The 26,263-nt window shown below is 46.9% G+C and overlaps 1 protein-coding gene across 5 annotated transcripts in view; it reads right to left on the reverse strand.

Annotated features, from left to right (window-relative positions):
• Window positions 1-26,263, reverse strand: part of Peak1 (pseudopodium enriched atypical kinase 1) — a 230,520-nt gene that overhangs the window by 44,149 nt on the left and 160,108 nt on the right. For all 5 annotated transcript variants that reach the window (XM_070042827.1, XM_070042825.1, XM_070042828.1 and 2 more), the window contains one exon: window positions 7,767-10,967. In XM_070042827.1, coding sequence (XP_069898928.1) covers window positions 7,767-10,852 — 3,086 coding nt within the window. In that variant the 5' untranslated portion in view covers window positions 10,853-10,967. The remainder of the gene's footprint in view (window positions 1-7,766; window positions 10,968-26,263) is intronic.

Raw genomic sequence — 26,263 nt, forward strand, 5'->3', positions numbered from 1 at the left:
TGATCTTTATACATGTTGTAATCCAGAATTTTCTTTAGAGGAAAAGAACATGCAAACAGGAAAGCAAGCATCTATTTGTGCTCTTGTCTTTTTTGGGGGGCTGGTTCCTGGGGCTTGAACTCAGGGCCTGGCGCTGTCCCTAAGCTTCTTTGTGCTCACTTCTGGTTTCTTTTGAGTAGTTTATTGGAGATAAGAGTCTCAGACTTTCCTGCCGTGGCTGGTTTTGAGCTGTGATCCTCAGAGCTCAGCCTCCTGAGGTGTGAGCCACTGGCACCCAGCCCTGTGTTCTTGGTCTTGTGTTATATTTTTCTTTATGAGAAGAAACTTGATTTTCAAGGCCAGTTTGGTTTTCAATAGGCAAATATGACTTAGATAGGATTCTGTAAGTAACAAGAAAAGACAATACAAAATAAGCTTTTATTGGAAATCCAAGTGTAGGTGGCTCATGAGTGCAATCCCAGCTATTTAGGAGGCTGAGATCTGAGGATCTAGGTTCAAAGCCAGCCCAGGCAGAAAAAGTCTGTGAGACTCTTATCTTCAATTAACCAGCAAAAGCCAGAAGTGGCTCACATGGTAGTGAGAGGCTCTGAGTTCAAGCCCTAGTTCTGGCACCAAAACCAACAAATTAAAACAAGGCAAGCTTCTAACTGTGTCTTCCAAGGGAGAAATATGTCATGTTTTCCATAGTCTAGGAAGTGCTTAGGCTGTCATCTTTCGTAGTACACCACACACACACACACACACCACACACACACACACACACACACACACACACACACACACACACACACACACCATGAGAAGCTCTTGTTATTTTAGTCCAGGCAGGCCTGACAGCCAGGCCAACTGCGATATCTGAGCTTAAGAGGTCACCAAACTTTTTGGTAAAGGACAGCAAGTACTTAAGGCTTTGTGGGTCATATAGTCTCTATTGTGGCTATTCAACCCTGCTGTTATAGTGCAAGAACAGCCATAGGAAACACATAGAAGATGAATATGGTAATATCATCTACAGAACAAGTGTCAGGCTGGACTTAGCCCAGCCACCACAGGGAGCCGTGGGGCTGCACCGGTGAGTGCTGGAGTGGATTAGAGCATTCTCAGGACTGACTCCTGGATTTCTGAGGAATGCCGTTGAGCTCAAAGGTCTCTGAGAAGATGAAGAAAACCTTAGGAGGTTAAAGCAAAGTTTATACAGATCAATAGTAATTTTTAATGGAGCAAAGGTGTCCCATATCCAATCTGCTGCTATAATCTGAGGTTGGCTGGGGTGTGTAAATAGAATTTTAGCTACTGCTAGACTTACCCAGATCCTTGAGATACTTCTAAAGAATCATGATGTACTTGGGATCCTCGAGTACAGGATGGAGGTCTTTGCTTATCTGGAAACCAGTGTTTAAAGGTGGTGGAGATAGAAAGATCAGCTAAAGATCAAGAGCCCAGTTAGACAACAACTGGTATTGGCAGCACTGGCTGGAATTTCATAGCTATTCTCTAGCTCACTAGATTTAAATTTGTGCCATTGGAAAAAGATATTTATTTATTCATTTAGCTAGTCCTGGGGCTTGAACTCAGGGACTGGGCACTGTCCCTGAGCTTCTTTTGCTCAAGGCTAGCACTCTACCACTTGAGCCACAGTGCCATTTCTGGCTTTTTCTGTTTATGTGGTCCTGAGGCTGCATGCATGCTAGGCAAGCACTCTACCACTAAGCCACATGCCCAACCCCTGGAAAAAGATTTTGAACTAAAACTTTAAAGACACCAATGTGAGTGGTGATAGATCTTGCCTATGATAGGGAGAAGTTTTATTTATTTATTTTTAAAGCCCAGTTCCTAAACTTGGCATTCTGTGTTTTGGTAATGTTCTTATAGCCAGGACATAGAACTTGTTTGAAAACAACATATGCAAACAGATATGATTTTAGTTATAGACCAAGAGTTCACTATGGCTGGGTAATGGTGACTCAGGCTTGTAATCCTATCTACTCAGAAGGCTGAGATTTGGAGGATCATGGTTTGAAGCCAACTAGACAGAGAAGTCATAAGACTCCCTTCCTCAACCAACTAGCAAAAAAGGTGGCCTCTTAGCGGTGTGGATCAAGTGGTAGAGTGCCAGCCTTCACAAAGCAAGCTGAGCAAACACAGGGCCCTGAGTTTAAATTCTTGTAATGGCAAAAAAGAAAAAAAACACTTTACTACCATAGTTTGTTGAACAGAATATGAAATGAGTGTCAGGAGAAGGTAGATAGGAGGTCAGTCAAGAGTCCTCTGAGAAGGTGACATTTAAATTGACAGCTGAATGATGAGGAGCCAACTTTGCAAAGATCTGAAGGAAGCCTTCCAAACACAGAGACTGGCTGATAAAAAGGGCCTAAAGAAGGATTATGTCTGCTAAGTCCACCACTGATCTCATCAGTAAATAGTAAGGATTAGAAAGCTGTCAAGGTCAAGGGGTCAGATAGAAGTTTCCAAAAGTTCTTTGTGTGTTTGTGTATGCTGGTAATGGAGCTAGAACACAGGGTCTTAGTGTTCCTGAGTTTTGTGCTCAAGAGAGGCTACCACTTGAACCATACCTCCACTTTGGGCTTTTTGTCTGTTAATAGGAGGTAAGAGTCTTCTCTTGATTAGTCTGCCAGGGCTGGCTTTGAACCTCATTCTTCAGATCTCGGCCTCCTGAATAATTAGGATTATAGGCAGGAGTCACCAACATATGACTCTGAAAGTTTATAATTTTGTTTGAAAGCATGAATTTTATCACTGACAATAAATCCAGTCAGCTTTTCCCATGGCTCACTATGGTCATTCAGAAAAATGCCTGCTAAGTACTCAGATGAAGTTGTTGGTGAGTTTTTTTTCCCCCAGGAATGAGAGGGCTGATTAAGCCTTCTAACTCAAACTACTTCACCACCACCCTTGTGGTATAAATATATACAAGAAGGTATTCTATGTGTACTTTCTCAGGACACAGAATCTTTAACAAGATAGATAATTAAAGAGTCGAGATTTAATGAATTTAGGACTTCATCAAGGATATTCTATTCTTTGGTAGTACTGGGGTTTGAACCCAGGACCTTGTGTTTACTAGGTAGGCACTCTACCACTTGAGTGTCCCTAGCCCTTTTTGCTTTATAGTTAGTTTTTAAGTAGATCTGGTGATCTCCTATCCCCAGGGACAGCCTCAGACCATGATCCTCATACCAATGGCCTCTCTGGTAGGTGGGATCACTGGCCTGAGCTACCATTCCTAGCTTATTGAGATGAGGGTCTCACCAACTCTTTACCTGGGCTAGCCTTGAACCATGTTCCTTCCCTTTTCTTCCTGAGTAGCTACTGTGAGCTACTGACCCCATCAAAGACATTCTTAAGCAAAACCTTTTTGTCTTTTAAATTCCCAATATAGTGCCATGGCCTTGATGCTTACTATAAAACAAACAGTTTCACCTAGAACAGATTTTGCATCATCAGTGCAAAAGTCAACACAGTGAGAAAGACAAATGTCTTACCATTCGTATTTGTTAGTGTGATGAAACACCTGATATAATCAGCTAACAAGGAGGAAGGGTTTAAGTTTCTGTCAATGGTCATCTGGCCTGTGGTGAGGCAGTACATTATGGCGGGAGCATGTGGCAGAGGAGAGCTGCTCATCTCATGGTGGCCAGGAAGCAAAGAGGAGTTGGGAAGAAGGGGTTGGAGTTCAACTAGGCCCCATTCTCCAGTAGTTCCACGGGACTTTGGGAGTGGATCTGAGACCCAAACTCAACTGCATTATTCAGAAACCTGTGATCATTGCATGGGCCTTGGACTTTTCACTTGTTTTTTTTGTTCAAGGTGACACTTTGCAACCTGAGCTACACTTCTACTTCTTCAAGGTGACACTCTACAACCTGAGATACACTTCTACTTCTTGCTTTTTGCTGGAAAATTAGAGATAAGGGTCTCATGGATTTTCCTGCCTGGGCTGAACCATGATCCCTGGATCTCAGCCTCTCGAGTCGCTAGGATTACAGGCATGAGCCACCAACTCCCAGCTTCCAACTTTATTTCTAAGCATCTGTTTTAAGCTAATTTAACCACTCTCATTTGTGTTTCTGTACATCTAGCTCCATCACAGTGAGAGCAGAGACGCTACTACCATCTTTTAGCACCCACTATGCCACAGTGTGTGTGCCATGCCTATTTTATGCCTTCTCGTGAAATCTTCAAATTAAGTCTGTATGCTAGGCATCATTGTAAGCCAACTAGTCGAAGCTAAAGTTAAACTTAACTTTACAATTTCAGCAATGTCTTTCCTAGCTACTTGTTCTAATGTCGTCTGGCATATATTCGGGTTCTGTCTTCTGAATAATCAAATAAATGATGGCATTCCATCCCGCTCATCTTTCAGGGGCCTGCCTGGGTCTGGCCCTCAGTGCAGAAGTTGTTCATTGTTCATTCCTTACAGACAGCTTAGATTCAGAATCTTCATTTACTCCTAGTAAAATTGTATTTTCATTTTTGTCAGCAGTGTGCCCCTAGCCGTGGGATGGTATCTTAATGTACGCACTGCCATCAAGCCAGAAACACAAATGTTGACATTTGATTGTAATGCTTTTTCCCTCTAAGTTGCTTCAAGTAATTACCAATGGTGTGCCCACGTAAAGGAGGCAATTATTTAAGAAGCAAATGGTGTATGTTTTTCGATATGCATATTCATGTCCTAAACTTTACACAATGTTAAAAATAACCTAATGAATACTACTTTTTCTACTTGCTTGGGGACAGTATGAAATGAGAAAATTTTTGGTGGTATTGGGGTTTGAACTCAGGGCCTAGGGCTTGCTAGCTAGCTAGCTAGTCTGTGGCGTGGGCCATGGTTCTAGTACTTTTTTCCTTTATTTATTTTTCTGACAGGGTCTTGCTTTTTTCTCCAGGGCCAGGCCTTGGACAGCAGTCATCCTACCTGTGCCTGTGTAGCAGGGTTTATGGATGTGAACCTCCATGCCTGGTTTGCTTATTGAGAGAAGGTTTGCGTTTTGGCCTAGGCTGACCTCAAACTTTCCAACTCTACCTCCCAAATACAGTTCTATGCCACCATACCGATCCTCAGATTTCAGCCTCCCGTGTAGCCTTTAACGACAGCTTAATACCTCTGACGAGGCTTTCCCTGGACTCCAGCATGTATCTTTAGGCTGGCGTGAGATCAGTGGCTCTGAAGTGTGGTCTGAACTCAGTCAGTGGCAGTTATTGGAAGTGTAAAGTACCGGCACTGAGAACTGCTGGGCTGGAAACTCTGGGAGTGCTGCCATCTGCCTTATCATCCCTCCAGAGTGCCCAGCGGTGGTGTGTGGCTGTGTGGGGTTACTATAAGGAAAGCCATGGGGATAGGGGTGTGGTTCAAGTGGAGAGCACCTGCCTAGTGAGTCCCTGAGCTCAAGCCCATCACTTGGGGGGGGGGAGGGGGAGGCAGAAACAAAAACCAAAACATGAAGTAGAAAATAGGTAATGGTGGCTCATGCCTGCAACCTTAGGCACTAAGGAGGCTGAGATCTGAGGATCATGGTTCAAAGGTAGTCTGGGCAGGAAAGTCTTTGAGGTTCTCATCTCCAATTAATCAGCAAAAAGCCAGTAGAGTGTGGCTCAAGTGGTAGGGCACCAGCCTAAAGTGAAAAAGCCAAGCAAGAAGGAGAGGCCTTGAGTTCAGGCCTCAGTATCAACAACAACAAAAGAAGAAAGAAAGAAAGAAAGAAAGAAAGAAAGAAAGAAAGAAAGAAAGAAAGAAAGAAAGAAAGAAAGAAAGAAAGGAAGGCAGGCAGGAAGGAAGGAAAGGAAGAAAAGGAGGAGGAAGGAAGGAAGGAAGGAAAAGAAAAGAAAATTGGAAAGCATGACTGGTCCAAGTATAACCCAATCTGTGAAAATACAAATATCTGGCAAGGGGGCTGCCCTCAAGCCCCCACACAGTGGTATTAGGCCAAAGGACAGTTGGTGAATCATTCATTCACTCATTTATTCATTCAGAAGAGAGGCTGAATCATTGATTCTTCCAGGGTGTGGATAAATCCACCACAGCCATACCCACATGGCATAAAGCCATGTATTGATCTGCAGGCACTATCTGCCAGCCCTCCCCAGGTAGCTCTTGCTGTCTCAAATTGCCTCTTTGCGAAATACAACAGTAACCAGCAATACATGCATTTTATGACTCCTTGAGTAGGACAGTCTATCACTGAGTACGCAAACACCGAATACAGCATTCAGCATTCAACCACCAATAAGACTACTCTTCTAGGAATGTATTACTGCTATTCCAGTTGCTTTGCAACTGCACAGATTTAAGGAAAACAGGACATGGCTAGAACTTGACAACTATTTGGTGGCTCATTTTCTTAAAGAGCATGTATAAAACTTCGTGGCATTTTGCTAGGGAGACCGAAGGTATCAAGTGTTCACACATGTTTATTTATACTTGGTTAAAGAAAAACTGGCAAGAGAATCTTCCCCATTAAGCAGAGGTTGTTTTGTCTCTGCCAGAGAGAACCAGGCTGGGCAGAGAAGGAAGGTTCACTGCTAAGTTAGGAGGGAAGATGGCTCAAAATTGGACCGCAGTACTCAGGACATAGAGTCAGGTGCCAATGCTCAAGCCAGTAATTCTAGCTACTCAGGAGGCTGAAATCTGATATTGAGGTTTAAAGGCCTGTGTGGCAGAAAAGTCTAGGACTCTTATCTCCATTTCACTAGCTAAAGGCTGGGGTGTGAGGTGGGTGTTAGTGGCTTATGCCATAATCCTAGCTACTCAAAAGGCTGAGATCTTGGAATCAAGGTTCAAAGCCAGTCTAGGCAGACAAATCTGAGAGACATTTATCTACAATTAACCATCCAAGAGCCAGAACTGGAGGTGTGGCTCAAGTGTTAGAGAGCCAGCCTGTAACAGGAAAAGCCAAGTGAGGGCTTGAGGCCAAATTCAAGCCCCAATATCAGCAAACACACAAACATACACACACACACACACGTACACACACACCCACACACGAAAAGGCTTCTTATTCTACCTTAAACATCTATAGGACTGGGAATGTGGCTTAGTGGTAGAGTACTTACTTATCATGCATGAAGCCCTGGGTTCGATTCCTCAGTACCACATACTCATAAAAAGCCAGAAGTGGCGCTGTGGCTCAAGTGGCAGAGTACTAGCCTTGAGCAAAAGAAGCTCAGGGACAGTTCCCAGGCCCTGAGTTCAAAGCCCCAGGACTAGAACAAAAAAAAAATCTATAAAGTGCTCCTTGCTCCCCACTTTTTCACTACACTTGAAAGGAGGCCAGGAGAGAATAACATAAAACCAAACACTGCTTCCAAATAAAGTAATTGCATTAAGGGAATAACACTTTCGTAACAGCCCCAAAGAACTGCTTAAAGACTCTGATTTCCTTTGCAGTGAGGAGAGAGCATTCAGTTGATGCTGCTTCTCCTCACGCCAGCACAGAACTGCACAGAACCGTGACAGCAATGGATTGCTGCTGCTCCAGCGGGATGGGCTTGCTTTGCTATGGTAAAGCTTGTCTGTATTCACCAGCATGCAGCCGGCTACCTTAGCTAGAGAGCCAGGGCCATAAACTTTGTTCATTGCAATCGGATGGCTCGGGTACTATTCTAATCTGGGAATGCATTCACCAGACAGATGATGGCCCGCAGAAATGGCTCTTGTGCAATCATCAAAGATGTTAAATAAAATTTAGCTCCTAAAATCGTGGTAAGAAAAATTCCCCGTCTCCTTACCAGGGTGCTCTACGTACCTGGGACCTGTTCCTGGGATCTGTGGTGGCGAATGGACGCTCTTCTTCTCGGATCCCCCGGCTTCTACCTCCTCCGCTCTTCCCCTCGCGGCCGCGGCCGCCTGGTCCCCGCTGAGCTGGCCTTGGGCCGGGTCACACCGGTACATGAAGACGATGGCGGGCTTCTCGCTGGCCTGGCCGCGGGCCTCGGTGAACCAGTGGTGGCGCTGCACGGGCGGCGGCGGCAGCATGTGGATGACCGTGCCGTCCAGGCCCACCAGCTTCCCTTTCTCGCGCTCTTTCTCTCTGTCGTCCTCCTCGTCCGTTTTCCGACGGCGGAAGAAGCTTTTAAAGGATATCCAGCGTTTGGGCTTGGCGTCCGCTGCCCGCCTGCTGCTCTCCGGGTGCAGGACGGCCTCGGCCTCGGTGGCCCGGGCGGGGCCGGAGGGCCTGGTCCAGTTGGTGAAGTGGCGCTGCAGCAGGCTGCGGGCGTGGTAGGGGGAGGAGGTGGAGCGCGGCGGCGGGAAGGGCGGCGAGGGCGCGCCCGGGGGGCTGGCCCGCAGCCCGGCGCGGGGGGACGCGGCCGGCTTCGCCAGGGGCTCTTTCTGCGCTCTGGCGGGTGGGCTTTCTGCAGCCGGAGGGGCCTCGGCCTCTCCGCCGGGGGGAGGCGTAAAGAGAGACTTGGGCCTGGCGGGCGCGGGCTCGGCGTCAGGGGGCACGGCGTACAGCTCTTCGGCGCTGCAGGTCTTGGGGCCCGGTGGGGCGGCCTCGGGGGGGCCCTGGGGCGGCTGGACGGCAGCCGCCGTCGGGGAGGGCGCGGCGCTAGCCTGCTCCCTGGCCGCGCCCGGCTGACACTCGGGGGCGGCCTCGGTTTTGGCCGCGAGCTCGGGCGGGGGCCTCTGGATCTTGGCCGGGGAGCTGTGGCTGGAGCTGTAGCTCCTCTGCGGGGACGACTGGCCTCTGCTCAGGCAGCTGTTAAACTCCAGAACTTTCTGCGCCACGGCGCCCCGCGGGCGCCCCGCGCCGCCGGAAGCCCCCTTCTCCTGGGCGCCGTCGGCGGCTCGGCCCGCGGCGGCCTCCGAGGCTTTGCTCCCGGTTTCGATCTCTTCGTAGGTGTGGCTTATCACGCTCGTGGTTTTCTCCTTCACAGACAGCTCGGCGCTGGTCCCCAGGAAGCTCCTGTAGACGGCCAGGTTGTCGTAGGCGCTGGGGTTAATGACGATGGGGACTTTGATGGCGTTTTTGGAGCTCCGCGCGTAGCTCGGCTCGTCGTGAATGATGATGGGGAAGGGCGGCATCCCCGCGTTGTTGTAGCTATTAAATTTTATTTCGGACAGGTTGGGCGACTTGACCGGGATGGTTTTGGAGGCGACGTTGGTGGCGGTGGGTGAGGTGGGCGCCGACTTGTGGCAGCTCTTCCTCGGGGGCGCGTCGGGCCCGGGCCCGCCCGGCGCCAGCCCGGCCTTCGGGATCTTCTGCCGGGGACTGGTGCTGGAGGTCCACACCTCCTGGTACCGGATCGCGCTGGATTTTGGGAAACGCGCGCTGACCGGCCCCGGGGTCAGCGTGGGCGACGTGACCGGGGAGCTGGGGGTGGAGGCGGGGCCGGCGGCCCGGGCGCTGCCCGCGGGGCCGTCCAGGCGCTCGCCCGCCATGGCCGCCGACACGTCCACCACCGTGTACGGCTTGCACAGCGGCTGCTCCAGGTTCACCACGCGGTACGGCTTCGCCTGCTCCTCCACCGGAACCAGGCTGATGGTTACCGCCTGCCCCGCGATCTCTTTGGAGACTTTACTTTCTTGCTTGTCCGTCTGCACGGCAATCTTTCCGTCCTTCTCTTCCAGCCGGAGCGCCAGGACGGCTTTGTGAGTCTCCGGAGCTTTGACGGAGCCCTTGGAAGCCCGGGACGCGTCCTTCTCCTGGCCAGCAGGGCCGGCAGGGCCGGGCTCGGCCTCCGTGCCGTCCCTGCCCGGCCCCGGCCGCTCGGGGACCGGCTCCCCGTTGCACAGCCTCGGGGACGCGCTGCTGGCCGTCTCGGGGCGCGACTCCCCGGTGAGGGAGGACTCGGGCGAGGTGGAGCTGGACGAGCCCATGCTCTGCACGCTGCCCTGGCCGGAGGAGGCCCCGGAGCTGTCCTCGTAGCCGTTCAGGATCTCGTCGTAGCTGTCGTCGTAGTCCACGGCGCAGACGCGCTGCAGGGACTTGTGCCGCAGGGGCACCGTGTTCCACTTCTTGCCCACGCAGAGCCGCACGGGCGACAGCGTGTGGGCCCGGAAGTTGGCGAAGCGCGGCTGGCCGCGCATGCGGATCTCCATGGCCAGCAGCTCCTCGTCGCTCTCGCCCCAGCTCTCGTCGGCCTCCTCGGGGCGGCCCGGGCGCGCGTCCTCGTCGCTCTCCTCCCCGCTGGACGGCTCGGGGTAGCAGAAGCGGCCCCCCTCGCTGCTGATGACCGCGGCGGCCCCGCTCAGCACCACGCGCCGCCCGGGGGGCGCCTCCCGGCCGCCGGCCAGCAGGCAGCTGGGCGGCAGCGCCCTCTCCAGCGAGCGCCGGTAGCGGTCGTTGATCCTCCCCAGGAAGCTCTCCCGGGCGCTGGCCTCGCCGTCCAGGCCCAGGCCCGCCACCTCCTTCAGCACGTCCGCCAGCCCGTGGTCCTCGTTGTTGTTGTTGTTGCCGGGCCCCTTCTTGGCGGGCTCGTACAACTTGGGGGCCAGGCTGAGCGCCTCGGGCTCCCCGTTGTTGTTGTTGTTGGTGGTGGTGGTGAGCGGCTTCGAACCCGCGGCCGCCCGGTTCCGGTTCCACCCTGGCGCCACGGGTTTGCTCTCGCCGGACTCCGGGGTGCCCGGCTCGCCGCCCGTGCTCGGCCCGTCGGCCACCATCATCGTGGGCTTCACAGCGATCGTGGGCTTCTTGGCCACGGGGGGCCGGAAGCTGCCCGCGGCCCGGATGCGGTGGTTGTTGCTGTGGTTGGCGTTGGTCTTCACGCCGCCATGGGCGCCCGGGCCCGGCGCCGGGTCCGCGGGGAGCTGGTGCAAGCTCTTAGGTTTAAAGCAATTCTTGCACTCGCCGGGTTTCCACACGTGCTCAGTGAAGGTGCTACAAGCAGACATCTTTGAAAGCGAAGGTCACCGGCAGCGCGTCTCCTTCAGTGCATGGCAAGCCTGCGGCAGAGCGGCCGCTCACCTCCTGCGCGCTGCGCCCGCCGCGCTCCCGGGCGCCGCCAACCTGGGAGGGAAGGGACAGCACAGGCACGTCACCTCACTTGGAAAAGCCAGCTTCACTCCCAAGCTTTCCCTCCCATTGACAGTCTGCCTCCAGCCGAGCAGTATCGTGTAGCTAGCTAAAGCCTATTTGTTTTCGGAATGCGCATGTGTGTTGGTACTGGGGCCTGAACTCAGAGCTAGGGCGCTGTCCCTCAGCTTTTCCACGCAAGGATGGCATTCTACCACCGGAGCCACGCCTCCGCTTTGGTTAACTGAAGACTAAGAACTTTCCTTCCCAGGCTGGATTTGAACCATGATCCTCAGATCTCAGCCTCCTGAGTAGCTAGGATTACAGATGTGAGCTGCTGGTGCCCAGTCGTGGGTGTGAATTTTTACCAGGTTCTCCAGGTGGTTTTAAGTTTGGAGAAGTGTCATGGAATCTGAGCCCCTAAGCACTTCATGAAACACTCCTTGCCGGCCTCATTTTAAAAATCAACTAGTCTTGGATGCTAATAATGGGGCGACTCATTTCTCCTTGGATTAACTGAATGCTTTGACAGGTCAACATGAACAAGTATTTTTCATTTTGCATTTTCTGGGTCCCTACTCATTTTTTTTTTTTTTTTCAGTTGGTTGTGGGGCTTGAACTCTGGGCACTGTCCCTGAGCTCTTCAACTCAAGGCAAGCTCTCTACCACTTGAGCCACAGCCCGACTTCCAGTTTTCTAGTGGTTTATTGGAGAGAAGCATTTCATGGAGTTTTCTTCCCAGGCTGGCTTTGAACCATGATCCTTGGCTCTCAGCCTCTTGAGTAGCTAGGATTACAAGCATGAGCCACCAGCACCTGGCTCCCCACTCATATTTGAGCTTCTTTAAAGGCCTGAGTTATATCTTAGTCATCTCCATATGTCTTCCCTAATGAATAAACATGGATGGATAGAATGTGCTGGCTTCTAGGTTTGTTTAAACAATGAATCTTATGGCTCTCTCTCTTATCTCAGGTTCACAGCTTCAGACTTTCCCATGAGCATCACCACAGTCCTGTGTTTCTTTTGTATTAGAATAAATTGGCAGTAGATGCACGAGAAGCTATTTTAAATAGATGGAAAGGTGAGCCACATCCATGTATACAGATAGAGACAGGATCTTTAGTTTGGTCAGAAGCCCAGCCTTTTTGCCAAATTTCAAGATGTTTCTTGTGGATGCATGTATTTCTTTAGCTAAAACATCTGAAGGAAAGTAGAATTACAGGTTGAAAGGAGTAAAGAAGTCCACGGAGAGCCCAGTAAGGTTAAGACATTCTTCGATTGTTTGAAAACGTTTATTTACTTTTGCAGAAATTCTCTTAGCAGGTAAAAGTATTTCTTGCCAGTGGCTCACACCTGTAATCTTAGCTACTCAAGAGGCTGAGATCTGATGATCGTGGTTAAAAACTAGCCAAGGCAGGAAAGTCCATGAGACTCCAATTAATGATCAGAAAACCAGAAATGGCACTGTGGTTCAAGTGGTAGAGTGCTGGCCTTGAGCTGAAGAGCTGAGGGATAGTGCCCAGGCCCAGTGTTTAAACCCCATGACCGCCAAAAAAAAAGAAAGAAAGAAAGAAAAAAAAGTATTTCTTTCTTGTCTGAGACCTGAAAATTGTGACTGATGGGGAGAGAAATTTGGTTGAAGAAGAGAGCGGGAACCAGATTATGTGAGCCTTTTAGGCTTTTAAAGATTGTAGAGTTTGTTCTAAGAGCATGGAAAGCCACTTGAGGGTTTTGCACAGGGAAAACAATATGACACAATCTATATTTTAAGAAGATAACCTTAAATCTGCTGCTAGTGGCTCATGTCTGTAATCCTAGCTACTCAGGGGGCTGAGATCTGAGGACTGAAGCTCAAGACCAGTTGGGGCAAGAAAGTCTGGAAGAATCTTATCTCCAATTAACCACCAGAAAGCCAAGGAGGTATGGTTCAAGTGGTAGAGTGCCAGCCTTGAGTGAAAAAGCTAAGAGATAGTGCCCAGCGCCCGAGTTCAAGCCCTAATATTGCCACTAAAAAGAAAAGACAGAAGCATGATGTGGAAGGTACTTTCAGATCTCATTTTTATAGGTAGTCCTTGTAGACAGAAATTTGGGCAAAATGTTCAAGAGCCAATACCAAAAGTATGAAAGGGCAAATGGATTTAGACTTCATCATAATGGAAAATGTCGGGCAGGGACATGCCTCAGTGGTATCAGAAACAAGGGTCTATATTTAATCCTCAGCATTGTAACATATGGACTTGCATACACATGTGGTTTACAAAAAAAAAACTATAAAAAAAGGTTGGTCTGACAAAGATAGTAAACACAGGCACAGATGAGAATTTTTTTTTTTTTTTTTACAAAATTACCTTTTAGTGGATGAAAGACTTTGTACCTAGAATATATAAAGAGCTTTCAAAGTGCAACAGAAAGAAAGCAAACCTAATAAAAATAGATAAAAGAGGCGGGCACTAGTGGCTTATGCCTGTAATCCTAGCTTCTCGGGAGGCTGAGATATGAGGATCATGGTTCAAAGCCAGCTGGGGCAAGAAAGTTTTGAGACTCATCTCCAATTAACAAGCAAAAAGCAAGAAGTGGCGCTGTGGCTCAAGTGGTGAAGTTATCAGCCTTGGGCAAAAAAGCTCAGGGACAGCACCCAGGCTCTGAGTTCAAGCCTCAGGATTGGTACACACACACACATTAGTAGACACTGTCCCAATGACATATGGATTGCATATAGTTATATAAAAGATTATAAATACCATTAGTCTTGGAAATCTAAAATAAACTACAAGCTACCATTGTAATGATTAAAATAGAAAAAATAACCCCCAAACAGCAAACTCCAAACTAGCTGGTGCTAGTGGAATAATTAGAACCTTTCTTTATAAAGTATGTTGCTTGTGGGAATTAAGTGATTCAGGCACTCAGGAAAACAGTCTGACAGTATCTTATAAAGTTAAACATCAACTTGCAGTGGCACCTGCCAATTCCACTCCTAGCTATTTCCCCAAGACAAATGAAAGCTTCTGCCAACACTAAAATGGCACACAAAGGTTTATAGACAAAAAAAAAACACACACACACAAACAAAAAACCAGGAGCAATTCAAGTGTTGTATGGTGGCAGTTCCAGAACTGCATACATTTATCAAAACTTGTACAATGAAAATGGCGAGTTTCACTCTATGTACAATTAAAGTTCAATGAACTTGACTTGCAAGAGCCAACTTTGGCGGGAGGGAGTATGGACTCTGGATGAGGGTCTGGGAGGCAAGATGGTTTCATGGTCTGGCTGGGTATGGCAGGTGAGGATTGTGGATTGTGGAGGTTTGGGGCTTTTGTCTTCCAATGATGTGTGGAGCCATTGGCTGAGATGGGCAAGGATGGAGGAGGCATGACTTTAAGGGGATGGTGATCAGTGCATCCTTGGGTGTCTCTGCATAGAACCAGGTAGGCTGTGTGGAAAGCAGAAGAAAGTTCTGAGGTTCTCAGCTGCTTGGGTACTACAATAGAGATGTATCTAGGCTTAAAAGAAAACAGGGAGCAACACTGATCCAGATCTATTGCACTCATTATAAACTGGTTTGTTGAACTGAAATCCCTTTGCACTACTTAAAATAACAACAACTACTACAACGACAACAGAGAAAGAAGGTGGGCTGGGAGGAAGAAAAGCATAATCTCCACTGGATCCTACCAGATCCCACCGGATCCACAGGCAGTGTGAGCGCATTGGTGGCCCAGGTATTCTGGTGTCACCATGGGATAGAAACCAGACTAGTGAACTGAAGAATGGTAGAGGCGATAGAGCAAGGGCGGATAATCTGTGGAATAGTTAAGGTGGAAAGCAGAATTAAAAAGAGCTGGGAGGATCTGGGGGTGGAGCGGGGTCCAGAAAAGATTTCCTTATTTTCAGATGAGATACATGATACAATGCTGGGTGACAATGCTTGAGGAAGACGACAAGGGAAAGAGTGGACTTGGGTAGGAATAAAAAAGGGGCCTGGGGGAGGAATAAGAAAGAACTGCAAAGGTTTTGATGTTATGATGGTCGCAGGCCAGACATGGTAGCTCACGTCTGTAATCCCAGCTACTCAGGAGGCTGAGATCTGAGGATCACGGTTCAAAACCAGCCCAGGCAGAAAAGTCTGTGAGACTTTTTATCTCCAGTGAACCAGCAAAAAGCTGAAGTGGAAGTGTGGTTCAAGTGATAGGACTCCAGCCTTGAGTGGAAAAGCCAAGTGAGAGTGTACTGTGAGTTCAAACCCCAGTACTGGCACACACACAAAAACCATTAAAAACAATAGCAACAGAACCTAAGCAGCGGGCTGGGAAGGTGGCTCAGTGGTAGAGTGCTTGCCTTGCATGCATGAGGCCCTGGGTTCGATTCCTCAGCACCACATAAGCAAAAAGAAAAAAGCAAGAAGTGGCACTAGGGCTCAAGTGGTAGAGCGCTAGCCTTGAGCTGAAGAGCTGAGGGACAGTGTCCAGGCCCAGAGTTCAGGCCCCACAACCGGACCCCAAAAAAAAAAAAAAAGAAAAAAAAAAAAAAGAACCTAAGCAGATCCTCATTTCAATTTTGTTTTATAGACAAAAGAACGTTACCCTTAAGGAAAAAGCGACTTTCTTAAATTCATACAGAGAATGAGCTTAGACCATAAATACTTAAGGCTACAGCTTACCAACAACCTAACATTTGTTTTAAAATTATTTTGCTTTTGCTAGAATTTTTTTGTATGTCCTTACTATAGAACCTCAGAAACACATAAGGAAAACAGAAACTATGTGCAATTTTATTATTTAGAAATAACTTCTATTAACTGTTTGGGGCAGCTCCTGTCAATCATCAAGAAATCTTTTGAGCAGGGTACTGGTGGCTCATGCCTGTAATCCCAACTACTCAGGAAGCTGAGATCTGAGGATTGTGGTGTGAAGCCAGCCTAGGGAGAGAAATCTGAGAGCCTCTTATCTACAATTAACCAGCAAAAGACCAAAAGTGGAGGCTCAAGTGGTAGAGTGTTAGCCTTGAGTGGAAAAGGCTAAGCAAAAGTACAAGGCCCTGAGTTCAAGCCCCAGTACCACCAAAAGAGAAAATTAAAAAAATATATATTTAAAAAAGTATCCTTGTGTCCTTGGAAGACTATAGAACTGAAATTAAAAGAATAAGATATTCTGGACTAAAATCTTGTTAATCAAGTAAGAGATTATATATTTTCTTTTGTGAGTAAAACAATGTATTTTCTTGCTTCTAAGACTCACAAATCCGAAAAACGATTCCCTGACTTTGCATATAAGTGAATTCAATCAAAAGGTGGCTATTGAGTTGATTAGTAGGTGTCACCTTATCAATAGAACGGCCAGATGAGATTCACCAGGAGCACAATTCACTTATGTTAGCGCCATGTGTGGTGGGAACTCATTCTGGACTTCTGTGCACAGTCTGTGCACAGCTGTGTGCTTATGGCCATAAACCCGATAGATGAAGCAAGCAGACACCTTCAGCAGGCACCAGATGGAGCTGCTGTCTAAGCCACTAAGCCTGAACTTTGAGGACTTCATTTCAAATACTAATTCTGCTTGGAGACAAAGATGTTCACTTAAAGACACTGTCAAAACTATTCTAACTTACAGCTGGGAGCCCGTGGTGCACGTCTGTAATCTTAGCTACTCAGGAGGCTGAGATCTGAGGATGGTGGTTTGAAGCCAGCCTGAGCAATGAGCCACTAGAAACCTGGCAGTGGAGCTATGGCTACCCTTAGCACTAGCCTTGAATGAAGAAGCCAAGTGAGAACGTGAGGCTCTGAGTTCAAGCCCCAGGACTGGCACACACATGAATGAAACCAATCAACCAACCCACCAACCCCCCCCCCCCAAACCCATAAAACCATTTTAACTTATAACAGGCTCTTAGCGAAGCCATCCCAGATGTTGGTGTGTCCAAAGACTAATCCTCGGGCCTTTTGGCTTTTGTGAGATGACTTCAATAGTAATCAGTAACAACTAGGAGCATTCCTTCCCCAAACATGGGAACTAGTCATCAAGGCTATGTTTGAGAATACGAAACGTGTCTCCTGAGACATTTGAATAAGGAAACAGAACAGTCCAGGCAGTGGCTCTACTTCCTTGCTAGAGCAGGTTTGATACAGAACACCCAAATGGAATGCTGGGTAAGAAAATGTCCTCTGTTTCTATATCCTCATAATCTTAGAGCAAATCCGCCAGATGCAATGGTCTATGGGAGAGTTTAATGGCTGACATTGCCCTTAGAAGCTAGCCAGAGTTCCATGATCTAAAATCCTATTTCATATTTGACAGTTTCCAGGGCCAAACCCCTGCAGGCTAGAGAGAGAGCTATTGAAAAGTAGCTTTTTTCACTACAAGTTATGACAGCTTTTAAAGAATCTATTAGATGTTGCTTTTTCCTGCTTTTATTCTCTCTTGCTGCTGTACAATGACAATAATTAGTTTGCTTCCAGCTCCACAGTCTCAAGTAGGTTTGGTACAAAGCCACCACATCCACACTGGGTTTCAATCTTGAAATAAATTGGCCAACAGAGAGATCTGGTCCTCCTCAAGCTGGACACAGTTCTGGTCCCTGAAGAAGAAGGAGTTTGTAGGTGGTCTCTTAAACACCATGCTTGAGCTTTCCCTGAAGGCCTGTGAGGAGAATCTGGTACTGATCAAGCAGGATGGAGAGAGGAGCCCTGAGCGGCTGCCCCACCCTGTAGCTCTCTCTCTCAAATTGGTCACGTCTTCTCGCAGGCACAGTTCAGGCTCTGGACTTCTAAGGACACTCAGCAAATGGTTCTCACCCACATGGTACAGGAGGCCGGCTCTGAGAAGGCCATGTTCTCATTAGGCTTTTGTAATGGAATGTGTGGGTCACATATACAAAAAAAGCACCGGAAAATGTGACAGGCACCTCCCTGTTGCTGTTCCTGACTTTTCCTTCTTCCACAGTGAAAAGGCGGATCTGACACCTCAGCCCTGGAGCATCTGACCAAGCGGGGAGGGGACTGAAAGCACAAGCAGGAAGGGGGTTCCCAGGAGATAAGGGGCAGCCTTCGGTTGGTACCCACGTGGAAATCCTGTGCAAGGAAGCCTTCTTAATTTAAGATCTGACAACAACTACCACGGCCATCAGCTCCTTACTATCTGAGGATCAGGCAGGGCCTTCAGACTCGAGGTTCTCATCTAAAGAAGCCAAAGCCAGACCTGAGTGGTTCTGGAAACCTAATGCCAGATTCAAAGCCAAAACTGTGCAGTGTTCTGACCATGCAGTCTGCAGTTTTGGTTCCCGCTCCCGACACACATGAGGGAAGAATCGAGCAAGGCAGACATGCCACAGCTCTGTGGAAATGCTCAGTTCCCAGCTTGGTTTAAAAGTTTAAAGCCCTTGGGGCTGGGAAGGTGGCTCAGTGGTAGAGCGCTTGCCTTGCATGCCTGAGGCCCTGGGTTCGATTCCTCAGCACCACATAAGCAAAAAGAAAAAAGCCGGAAGTGGCGCTGTGGCTCAAGTGGTAGAGCGCTAGCCTTGAGCTGAAGAGCTGAGGGACAGCGCCCAGGCCCAGAGTTCAGGCCCCACGACTGGACCCCCCCCCAAAAAAAGTTTAAAGCCCTTGATGAGCCAGCGAAGGGGCAGAAAACTCTGCTAGAGTTCACCTCTAAAATAACCAGCAAAATACCGAACTGGAGGTGTTGTTCAAGTAGTAGAGTGCCAGCTTAGCCAAGTGCAAGGCCCTGAGGTCAATTCCCCCCATGCCACTAACACACACACACACACACACACACACACACACACACACACACACACACACACACACACACACACACACACACACACACACACACACACACACACACACACCCAACCCAGAACTCCATAACCTGTCAAAATTTGTTCACCATCTTGCTACTGCTTGGGATGGTATTTCTAATGCTGTCCCTGGTGGCCACGGTCTACTTACCCTTCATTATTGGGTATAAATTTCAACTCTACAATGACACCTCTATCACACAATGACACTGTATTGTTACCATGTGAATCCTGAGAAGGAGAAAGCAGAGCCATGCCTTTACCATCTTTCTGTCTCTTGAGTTGCTTGGATCATATTAGGTGCTAAATAAATGCTTGTTGATTAATAATTGCAATAAGTATCAGACATGAGTGGAATCACTTTATGTACCAAAACGGAACCTTGTCACAACTGTTCAGTTATACACCATACGCCCTACTTAATAAAAGAAGAAACAGAGACTTTCCCAGGCCCACACAGCTACTAAATGGCACAGCCAAGACAAATGACGCATGCATACACTCAAATGAGAACTCGGCCACCCACAGCATCTGGAGGCTGCTTTACATGACATCATCACCACCGTCATCACCCTCATTACCATCACAATCACCACCACTACCATCACCATCATCAACATCGTCATCCAGTCCACCATAGTGGAATCCTAGAGTGACCAAACCAGTGTTAGAGGAGGCACACCCATGCGGCCTTCCTAGCTTAGGTCTGGGAAAGGCAGGCCAACAGTCTAATTGTGGAACATGCCAGGAGTAAACTACAAGGTATATACACTTAGCTCGTGTGGGCTGCTACCAAGGTTGGGCCTAGATCCTGTCCCTTAGCTTTTTCACTTAAGGCTGTCACTCAGCCACTTGAGTCACACCTTCACTTCTGGCTTTTTCTCCTAGTTAGCAGATTTGTATGCCTGGAGGTTTGGAACCACCGATCCTCAGATCTCAGCCTCCTGAGTAGTTAAGGATATTGTAGGTATGAGCCACAGGCAACTGGCAAGTTGTGCTTTTTTGTGCTTCTGAGTGTTGAAGGAGTGAACACTGTATGATAAACTAGACACGATCTTCCCACAGCCAGCCGCTCTGGTGTGGAGCCACTGACGTGGGATGCTTCCAGAAGTTGCCTTGTCCTGGTTCCCCTCCTTACGGCCCCCATCCTTGGAGCCAGCTATCACATGAAGAAGGCTAGATTACAGTCTAAGACTGAGAAGACAGGTCACTTCTAGGTTAGACAGGGGGCAGGGAGGAGGGTAGGACGGAAGATTCAAAGGGAAGATAAAGGAGGGGGCAGTGAGGGGAAGGAAACTGGGAAGGAAAAAAAAATTGAAAATACCCAATTGCTCTGTGAAAAATCGCACTTGAGCATTTGTAGCATCATAATTAGAGAGAATGATGCCATGGTAATGCTGATATTCTTGGACATTAGTGTGTGTGTGTGTGTATGTGTGTGTGTGTGTGCCAGGATTGGGTTTGAACTCAGGGCTTCCTGGTCTTGCCTGGTCTTTTCTGCTCAAGGCTAACAATCTACCATTTGAGGTATGCCTCCATTTTCAGTTTTTTGCTAATTAATTGGAGATAAGAGTCTCTTGGATTTTTCTGCCTGGGATGGTTTTCAACCAGGATCCTTAGATTTCAGCTTCCTGAGTGGCTAGGATTACAGATGTATGCCACCAGTGCTGAATTTGACACTACTGTCTTTTGTGACTTGTACCTTTGCTACATAGAAGGTATTATTTTTCTTGTCACACTAAATTCCTTCTGTTACAGAATAAACAATACATAATTTTGTAATTTAGACTTTTATAGGGAAAAGCAATTCTAAATTAATCAAAGTCTGATTTAGACTATGCTTTAAAGAAATATAGATTTCTTGCTTCAAGGAAATACTGTAACAAACATGTCTTTCCTAGGAGAGATATTTGGAGAACGTGTTCTAATAAATAAATTAGGATGGAGTTGTTTTTTTTTTTCAAGGATGGATTTTTAATGATCTATAAGTTCTCCAAAAGAGATGAACATTGAACTGAAAGCAGTTTCTGTCTGAAATAAATTATTGTAAATATATTCTGGATCATCTCAATGGCTACATACAAACCACTAAGCACAGCCAATTGATTTTCAGATCTGCATATACATTTATGTTTCTAATCTACGCTGGCCTCAAGTACATTACATCAATTTTAAGAATAATGAGAGTGCCCACAGGTGCGGTGGTTCACCCCTGTCATCCTAGCTACTCAGGAGGCTGAGATGTGAGAATCAAGGTTTGAAGCCAGCTCAGGCAGAAAAGTCCAGGAGATTCATCTGTAATTAACCACCAAAAAGCCAGAAGTGGAGCTGTGGCTCAGGTGGTAGAGCTTGTCTAAAAACACTATAGGACAGTGTCCAGGCTCTGAGTTCAAGCTCAATTACTGGCACACACAGTAAAGGAATACTGAGAAAAGAAACAGGCTCACTTAATATATAAATGATTCAGTGCCAAAATGACAATCATGACTTAATCACAGGGTACTGTACCAATCCTGGATTTTTCAACATTCTTGGAAGAAGACATGTGGTATAAGGAGAGGCAGAAAGCTGCAAAAGAATGGCTGGAAAATCTGTGCCCCTACTGTGAGCGGCCAATTAGCTTTGATAAAACATCATCTATTACACTGTATTATCATTCATTTGCATTTCATTCATTTTATAGTGTTTTTTTAACATTTAAAAAATTTGGTTTAGCTTATAACTAAATGAGAAATATAAATATAAGGAGTTTATATCTCATTTTATGTTCATATGTAAGTAAAATTGCGATAATGTATGTCAACATTGAAAGACTGCAGTTATTATTCTTTTTTAATTAAACAAGTCTATAAACTAGCCAAGTTTGAAAAGGGGTGCTTGGAGCCAGTAGTCTTTTATGTCAGGTAAGCATTCCTCTTGTGATGTTATTTACATTATGAATATGTTGGCATCTGTAAAAGAAATAACTATTTTACAGAGCTGTTAAAAAATGAATTAAAATAAAAATAAAGCACCTAACTCACTGGCTAATTCAGAGTAAGCGGTTAATAAGTATTAGTTCTTTCCTCTGTTATTAAATCTCCATATCTAGTGGGGTTCAGGAAGGGAAGGGATCTCATCCAATCCCCTCCATGCACATTAGTATCCTGTCTTGTACACTTGCAAAGTCATTTCCATGGAAATATTGTGAACTGTGCTGGGCTGGCTTCAATGATCATGGATGGCTAATTGAAAGTTTCAGCTGGCTTGGAAACCTATTTACTATTTATTGCTTCTACAGGGAAAATGTACACCAAGTTTTGAGTTATTGTCTTGCAGAGAAACTTTAGTATCCCATCTCAGACTTGTGCTTACTGCAGTCTGGAGATTAGACCAGGAAGGGGTTGCTAAGCAACCGGTAATCTAATCTACTTGTGCTGAAAGACCTCAGGTAGACAGGGAAAGGTGATGTGGGCCAGAGGCGTGTTGAGAGGCACTGGGAAGTTCAACTATGGCGGTGCAAAATCAGACAGGGACCCAAGTTAATGCAGAGGCAGAGGGACTTGACAAGAGGATAAGATACATCAGCCACTGGATACCACCCATAGCTCTAGCCAAAACCCAGGAAGATTTTCCAAGAGGCACACTGAAATGTGGCCAATCAAAACTGGCACCAATTATACTATTCTGTCTGTACAGAATAATAACAACAACAAACTAACAAAATGACCTCTGAATGGAAACAGAGAGCATATTCTAAGCCAAGAATATGGATTTTAAATTCTTCCCATTTAAAGGTCTTTGTAGCTGGGTGCTAGTGGCTTGTGTTTGTAATCGTAGCTACTCAGGAGGCTGAGATCTGAGGATCGTGGTTTGAAACCAGCCTGGGCAGAAAACCCTATGAGCATCTTATCTCCAAAGATCTTGAGCAAAAAAAAAGCTAAGAGACAGTGTCCAGGCCCTGAGTTCAAGCCCCAGTACTGGCAATGAAATAAAATAAAGCTATTCATATCTTTGCCATTTTGACATATAACTTGACTGTACACTTTTAAGTGCAAATGGTCTAGTGAAAGCAATAAAAAAAGATGCAGGGCATGGGAGGGCAGGGGGGTGGGCGGGACAAAGCCTGCCGGGGACAGTTCTCTAGTTTAATCTTCCTTCTGTTACAGAAGAATCCAGACACAAAAGTGACAGTAGCAGTGATGGACCATGAAGGATGGGTCCTGTGACCAGAGGACTCACGCCCAGACACACATGACCACATGACCGCAGGTTCCCCAGGGGCAGCCGTCAAGGAAACAGCAGAAGTAAGGCCTTTGGGGAAGGTAGTAGATATGAAAAGGACACAATCCCATACAACAAGGCTAAGTGATTCCCCACCAAATTTATGCTGGGTCTGCCTTCTCCTTAGGGAAGATGCATGCGTGTGGTCTGCCTCGCCAGATCGGGGGAGAGAGCTGGTGCTTCTCACAAAGCCAAGTGACAGGTAGGGTGGCTGCCATTCCTAGAATAAACATTGTGCCCCTGGCCCTGTTGGTTGCCAGAGCACTAGGTAGCTTTTCCATTCTTACTCTGACTGCCAACTAGAAAAACCAGCAGAGGCACAAGTGAGTAACACTCAAGGCCATTACTATGTGTGTCAGTATATACAAGCTACTCCAACTCTCCATGCTGTATGGGTAGGGTCTTCCTCCTCCTCCTTTCTTTTCTTTCTTTTTTTTTTGTTGGTTGTGGGGCCTGAACTCTGGGCCTGAGCGCTGTCCCTCAGCTCTTCAGCTCAAGGCTAGTGCTCCATCACTTGAGCCACAGTGCCACTTCTGGCTTTTTCTACTTACGTTGTACTGAGGAATTGAACTCCGGGGCCTCAAGCATACAAGGCAAGCACTCTACCACTGAGTTACCTTCCCAGCCCCCTCCCCCCACTTTTTTTGGCGCTAGTACTAGGGCTTTAACTCAGGGCCTAGGTACTTACTGTTCCTTAGGTTTTTTGCTCAAGGCTGGTGCTCTAGCACTTGAGCCATACCTCCACTTCTGGCTTTTCTGGTGGTTAACTAGAGATAAGGGTCTCGTGGATTTTTCTTCCCAGACTGGCTTTGAACCACCATCTTCAGATTGCAGCCTCCTGAGAAGCAAGGACTGTAGGTGTGAGCCACCAGTGCCCATCTAGCCTCTCCATTTTCAAAGCCTATAGAAACACATTTGTCATATAACGAAATCCTACAGACCTTTTGGCGTTCCAGTCAAAAGTCAGCTCCCCTGTGGTAGTCTTACATCTGCCTCTCAGAATTAACTGTTCCTTCCCCCGAATTTCTGCCACATGCATCCACAGCTATTTGTGTCCTTTTTCCCCTCTCCAGCCTTAGCTCCTCGAGGGCAGAAGAAATTTCTCATTCCTGTTTTGGCACTGTCTATTTCTCGAACAGAAGAATAAGTGATGCTTTGCTATCTGGTTTCACAGACCGAAATAACTTAGAAGGAGACAGAAGCATTTAGACAAGAAGTGACAAGTGACAGCCTGGCAGCAAAGGGGGAGAAAGAAATAACAATAAACAACAAACACACTGCACTTAAAAACCCCAAAACATTTCAGTGTGGGGCAAATAGCCCTTCAAGGGCATCACCATATTTTGGAGTAGCATTGTGTTCGATGTTGACAATTATGGCAAAGTTTGGTTTATGATCAGTGTCCTGTGTTTAACAAGGATATAGAGATGAAATGTATTTTGGAACAATTTTCACAGAAGGCTTTTCCGTGTGAGCTGCTTAGAACTTAGAGCTTCATGCTCTTCTTTGGCTTTTCCATTCAAGGCTGGGTGCTCTGCTGCTTGAGCCACAGCTCCACCTCTGGCTTTTTGGTGGTTAACTGGAGATAGGAGCCTCACAGATTTGTCTGCCTGGGTTGGCTTTGAAACCTGATCCTCAGATCAAGACTGAGGCCTCCCAAGTACCAAATGGCTGTTGTTTATCAAGGATAAAGACAACAAAAGTCTAAACTGTATTTTGAAAAGATTTTCATACAGGTTTTCATTATTGCAATGAGCTTAATTATAAAAACCTATTACAGCAAAGCAAGAAAATAGGAGGGAAAAAAGCTTTCCTTAGTCTGCTTAAAAAAAAAAAAAATCAGCTGGGTTGCCAGTGGCTCAGTTCTGTCTTCCTAGCTACTCAGGAGGCTAAGATCTGAGGATCATGGTTTGAAGACAGCCTGGGCAGAAAAGTCCCTGTGAGACTCTTATCTCCAATTAACCACTCAAAAACTGGAAGTGGTGCTATGGATCAAGTGATAGAGTGCTAATCTTAACTACAAAGAAGCTCATGAACAGCACTAAGGCCTTGAGTTCAACCCCCACAATTGACAAAAAAAAAAAAAAAATCAGGTCACAGAAACACCAAAAGATTATTCAAACTGAAAACATTTTTTTTTTTGGGGGGGGCGGGGGGTCTGGTCGTGGGCCTGAACTCTGGGCCTGGGCGCTGTTCCTCAGCTCTTCAGCTCAAAGCTAGCACTCTACCACTTGAGCCACAGTGCCACTTCCGGCTTTTTTTTTCTGCTTATGTGGTGCTGAGGAATCGAACCCAGGGCCTCATGCATGCAAGGCAAGCGCTCTACCACTGAGCCATCTTCCCAGCCTTCAAAGTGAAAACATTTTAATGTTTAAAGATCTCTAGCCCAGCCAGGCACTGGTAGCTCACGCCTGTAATCCTAGCTACTCATGCGGCTGAGATCTGAGGATCGTGGTGTAAAGCCAGTTAGGGCAGGAAAGTCTGTGAGACTCTTATCTCCAGTTAAACACCAGAAAACCAGAAATGGTGCTGTGGCTCAAGTGGTAGAGCACTAGCCTTGAGCTGAAGAGCTCAGGGACAGCGCCCAGACCCAGAGTTCAAGCCCCATGACGGGGGGAAAAAAAAAAAAGGAAAGAAAGAAAGAAAGGAAGAAAGAAAGAAAGAAAGAAAGAAAGAAAGAAAGAAAGAAAGAAAGAAAGAAAGAAAGAAAGAAAGAGAGAAAGAAAGAAAGAAAGAAAGAAAGAAAGAAAAAGATCTCTAGTCCACAATTACGGAGAACACTTGGCAAACCAGCACCCATTTTCTCAAAGAACAGCAATAAACTTGGGCGGTATCATTCATTACATGATAGTTCACCTAGGCCTCCAGTGTTCACATGCAAATAGACAGAGGAGATGAGGAAGTAGGAAACAGCAGTGAGCAGGAAATAAATAAATAAAATAAAAAATGGAGGGTGACAGATACAAAAAAGGGAATCCCAGAGGAAACAAAAAGTGGGAGGACAGCAAGCAAGAGCAGAGGAAAAATAAAACCAGAGTGTCATTCACGAGCAGACACGCTCAGAGAAATGACGGCTCTTTCCTCATGCTCCCCTCCCTTGGCTTCCTTTGTTCTAATTGACTCCAGGCTGGTGTACGGACCTTTAGATGCATGCTGAATTCCAATGAAACCCTCCTCCACATACACTTTACAGCCACACAATCCAGTTAAAGGGCTTTTAATTGGTGTGC

This window comes from Dipodomys merriami, unplaced genomic scaffold, assembly GCF_024711535.1.
Source record: "Dipodomys merriami isolate MVZ:Mamm:240054 unplaced genomic scaffold, mDipMer1.0.p SCAF_33, whole genome shotgun sequence".
Taxonomy (NCBI): Eukaryota; Metazoa; Chordata; class Mammalia; order Rodentia; family Heteromyidae; genus Dipodomys; species Dipodomys merriami.